The sequence below is a fragment of the Tupaia chinensis genome, unplaced genomic scaffold, assembly GCF_000334495.1.
Source record: "Tupaia chinensis unplaced genomic scaffold, TupChi_1.0 Scaffold000673_1, whole genome shotgun sequence".
Taxonomy (NCBI): Eukaryota; Metazoa; Chordata; class Mammalia; order Scandentia; family Tupaiidae; genus Tupaia; species Tupaia belangeri.
The window spans coordinates 1,236,096-1,240,616 of record NW_006160196.1 but is presented as its reverse complement, the minus strand read 5'-3'; the positions used below and the strand labels follow the sequence as shown (position 1 = coordinate 1,240,616).

Genomic DNA, 4,521 nt, shown 5'->3' with positions numbered 1-4,521 from the left:
AGTCCCCCCAGGTAAAGCATACAATTCATGGCTTCTCCCACACTCACAGGACTGTGCAACCATCACCACCATCGACTTTAGAACATTGTCATCTTCCCCAACAGAAACTCACACCTCTTACTCGTCATCCTCCAATCTTCCCATATCCCAAACCTCCTGTCCCTGGCCTTAGGCAACCAGCAACCTACCTCTGCTCTGCCTTGCCTGCTTGGGATGTTTCATATAAATGGAGTCACAGTATGTAGTTGTTTGTGAGCGACTTCATTTGTTTAGCATAATGTTTTCTTTTTTAAAAAAATTATTTTATTATCTAAGTTTTTTTTTATTTATTTTTATTTATTTTAATCTGACTGGAGAGGGACAGAATGAGAGAGAACGAGAAAGGGAGAAAGTGAGAAAGAAGCCACCATGTCCAGGACTCAGCCGCAATAGACCATGTGGGAGTCCTTAACCACCACACCACCACGCCACCTGCTGGCCCTATTTTCTTCTTTTTTTTTTTATTTTCAATTTTTTTTTGCCATAGGACATATACACTTGTGGGGAGAAACAGAGAGGGGGAAAGTATGAAGTCAACCCCCAGGGGGATGGCCACACTGCAGTCCTGTCTTTATTCTCCTCTCACGATTTTGGGCATGCACACACTCACCTGGTGTGATTTTTAAGCTGCCAGGTCTAGGACTTGAACCCTGGCCAGCCATGTGGGTGTCCCACGACACCAGTTGGCCCCAAGCATAATGTTTCAAACCTCATGGATGATGTAGCCTGGGCCAATGCGTCATTCTTTTCTACTGCTGGATGCTTGCCCACCATATGGGTAGACTGTGCTCATCCATCAGTTGGACGTTTGGGTTCTGTATCCTCTGACTGGGGCTGCTGGGAACATTCATGTACAGGTTCTGTATGGATCCAGGGGGTTCTTGAATGGGCCTAGGCAGTGTCTACACACACACTGCATGTGAGAGAAGGGTTGGTGGTTGGTTCCTCTTCATGGAGAACTGAGACACAGGTCCATCAGCTCAACACTTCAGTATGTCATTTATTCAAACTATAAGCATGGAATTCCGAGCTGCACGAGAGACGCAGGCCTGCTCTTCACGAGCCTGTCACTTCGCGGGAGCCGTTACCCCTGAACCATTAGTCTCCCTCGCAGACGCGAGATTACACAGGGAGATCAGGCTCCGAAGGGAGGTCCTTGTTCCGAATGTCCAGAAGCCTTAGAACTGGCTTGGCAGGGGTGGTAATCAGTGAGAGCCGCTCTCAGGGGACGACCCTTGATGTAATTCAGTGAGGGGGTTGTTCCAAGGGTCAGCACATGCAGGCCAGGTGGCAGAGCTGGAGCCAAGAGGGACAAAGATGGGGGACTCAGACGAGGCCGAACCACATCCAGCCAGATACCTGCTCTGCATTGCTTCCAGTTCTTACAGCACCCAGAGCTCAGTTCCTGGGCATGGGAGGACTTCATTTATTCATCATATAATTCGGGCATTGACGTGCTAGACCCCAGGCACAGGGCTGTGTGTGAGACAAACGGTCCTGGTCTTCCCAGGACTCAGTGTGGTGAAGCCAGCCAGCCGTTAGTCAGGGCAGTGAGGGGGGGCGGTCTGCTGCTTAGTCCATCGCCTGCCTGTGAGGGGTCATGGAAAGGACTCTTGAGGGAAGTAGTGGGGGTGGAGGGGCAGAGCAGGCACCCATGAAAGCCAGGGCCATGAGGATTTCTGACACCTCTTTCTGTATCCCCAGACGGCCACCACCAAAGTCCCAGAGATCCGCGATGTGACAAGGATCGAGCGCATTGGTGAGTGATGGCCCAGGACTAGGGCCTAACTCTTGTCTGCTGCATGTCCTGACAGAGCAGACCTGTCCTGGCCCCCACAGTGGGAGAAAGATGGGGCTACGCACCCCTCCTCCCGTCTGGGACTCGGTGGCACGTGGGGGACCACGCTGTAGGCCCAGCCCCAGGCCTTGCTGCTGCTAGCCTGTCCTCGTGGGGTCCCAAGGGTGCCTGCCCAGAAGTCATGAGTCGGGGTTTGCTGGGTGCTTCCTGGAGTCGGCCCTGAGCTGAACGCCCTGTACACCCAGCACACGTGGCATGAGGACAGGCCTAGTTCTGGCTTGTTTCTAGCTGTGTCCCCAGCAAGGACCTGGCAGAGCACATAACCATTGACCGCATGTGTTACATCCAGTCAGGCTCATGTAGGAGCCCCACCAGCTGCATATTGGAACTTGGTCCCATCTTCAGCCCAGAGCAGCCAAGGCCCTGGGCCCAACTCATACAGCAAGTGAGTGAGCCAAGGACCCAGGAGCGTGCGGAGGTGGAGAGGGGCCTGCGGGGTGCAGCTCTCGCTGGGGGCTTTACTTAAGCATTCATTCAGTGGCTTCATCCAGTCAGCGCCTCTCAGAGGCAGCAAAGGGCTATAGCTTCAATCATGGTCCTAGAAGCTCATTGTTAGATTAAGCTGCAGGTGCTTCCAAGCTGAGTGGCCTGGGGCTAGTTTCTGTCTCAGTTTCTTTACTGCACTAATACAGTTGGTTTTTTTTTTTTTCCTTTTTTTTTTTTTTTGGAGAGGTTTTTGCTACAGGGTGTGTGCGCTCGCCAGACAGACAGAGAGAGACATAGAGACAGAAAGCAAGAAATCACCCCCCAGGGGGGATGGTCACGCCACAATCCCTTCTCCTCCATTCTCCTCGGGATCTTGGACACGCACGCACACGCGCCCGGCGTGAGTTTTAAGCCACCGGGTCTGGGACACGAACCGCAGTCGACTACGTGGGAGTCCAGCGACATAGCCATTACGCCAACTGCTGGTTCCCTGCACTAATACAGTTTTTATTAGAGAGCTGGCCAGTGGCATGGTGGTTAAGGGTGTTGAACTCCCACGTGACTGACTGCAGTTTGAGTCCTGGACCTGGCAGATTGCTTTCTCACTCTCCTCCCCCTCGTTCTGTCCCTCTCTGGTCCAATTAAAATCAATCAATAATTAAAGTTAAGTAAAATTATTATTTTTTAAAAATATATAGTTTTTATCAGTTTATGAAAGATTCACGGGGTAATTCATGTAGAGAATTTATTGTGCATGTGCTATTTAACTTTTTTTTGGGGGAGAGAGATTTTTGTCAGAGGGCATGTGAGCTCGCCAGAGAGACAGACATAGAGAGACAGAAAGTGAGAAATAACCCCCTGGAGGGATGGCCATGCTGCAATCCCTTCTCCATTCTCCTCTCGGGATCTTGGGCACACATGTACATGTACCTGATGTGAGTTTTATGCCACTGGGTCTGGGACTCGAACCGCAGTAGACTATGAGGGAGTTCAGGATTTTTTTGTTTGTTTGTTTGTTTGTTTTAGAGGCTTTTGCTATAGGGCGCGTGCGCTCACCAGACATACAGAGAGAGACACATGGCCACGCTGCAATCCCTTCTCCGTTCTCCTCTTGGGATCTTGGGCATGCACACACATGCGCCCGGCGTGAGTTTTAAGCCACCGGGTCCGGGACACAAACCATGGTCGATTACATGGTAGTCCAGCGACATAGCCATTACACTAACTGCTGGTCCCCAGTTTTTTTGTTTGTTTGTTTGTTTTAAGGCTTTTGTCATAGGGCACATGAGCTTGCTGGAGAGGAGAGAGACAGTGATAAAGAAAGTGAGAAATCACTGCTCAGGAGAAATGATCACACCGCAATCCCTTTTCCTCCACTCTCCTCCTGGGATCTTGGGCACACACGCACACACACCCAGCATGAATTTCAAGCCTCCTGGTTCAGAACTTGAACTGCTGTTGGCCATGTGGGAGTCCAGCATATCCCATGTGGGAGACCACCACACCACCTGCTGGCCCCTTCTTCATTTTGTTTTTATTATTAAATTTTTTTTTAAATGGGGACCAGCAGTTGGTGTAATGGTTGTGTCACTGGACTCCCATGTGGTTCGAGTCCCAGACCCAGTGGCTTAAATTCACACTGGGCACATGTGCGTGCGTGCCCAAGATCTCAAGAGGAGAATGGAGGAGAAGGGATTGCGACGTGGCCATCGCCCCTGGGGGATGATTTCTTGCTTTTTGTCTCTCTGTCTTTCTGGCAAGTGTGTCCTATAGCAAAAACCTCTCCAAAAAACTTTTTAATGTACCAGAGAGTGTGTGCACTTACAAGAGGCGGAAAAGACAGGGAGAGGAAAAGGCAAAAGCACTCCCTAATGGGGCAGGCCACACCACAATCTCTTCCTCAGAGGCAGAAAAGACAGGGAGAGGAAAAAGGCAAAAGCACTCTCTAATGGGGCAGGCCACACCACAATCTCTTCCCTTCCATCTCTCCATCCTGTTGTGATTCTGGGCATGCATGCACACACATGCCCAGTGCGGTTTTCAGTCCACCAGGGCATGGTCAGCCATGTGAGATCCAGCCGTCTTAACCACCAGGCTGTGGCAGTTAAGGTCCTCTTTATTTATTTATTTTAATAGGTTTTTGCTGTATGGTGTATGCACTCATCCAAGGGAGACAAAGAGAGACCGTGAGAGGGAAA

General features: G+C 50.6%; 1 protein-coding gene across 2 annotated transcripts in view; it reads left to right on the top strand.

Annotated features, from left to right (window-relative positions):
- Positions 1-4,521, top strand: part of RUVBL2 (RuvB like AAA ATPase 2) — a 34,534-nt gene that overhangs the window by 10,446 nt on the left and 19,567 nt on the right. For both annotated transcript variants that reach the window (XM_027776450.1, XM_014592303.2), the window contains exon 2: positions 1,744-1,798. In XM_027776450.1, the coding sequence (XP_027632251.1) occupies positions 1,744-1,798 (55 nt within the window). The remainder of the gene's footprint in view (positions 1-1,743; positions 1,799-4,521) is intronic.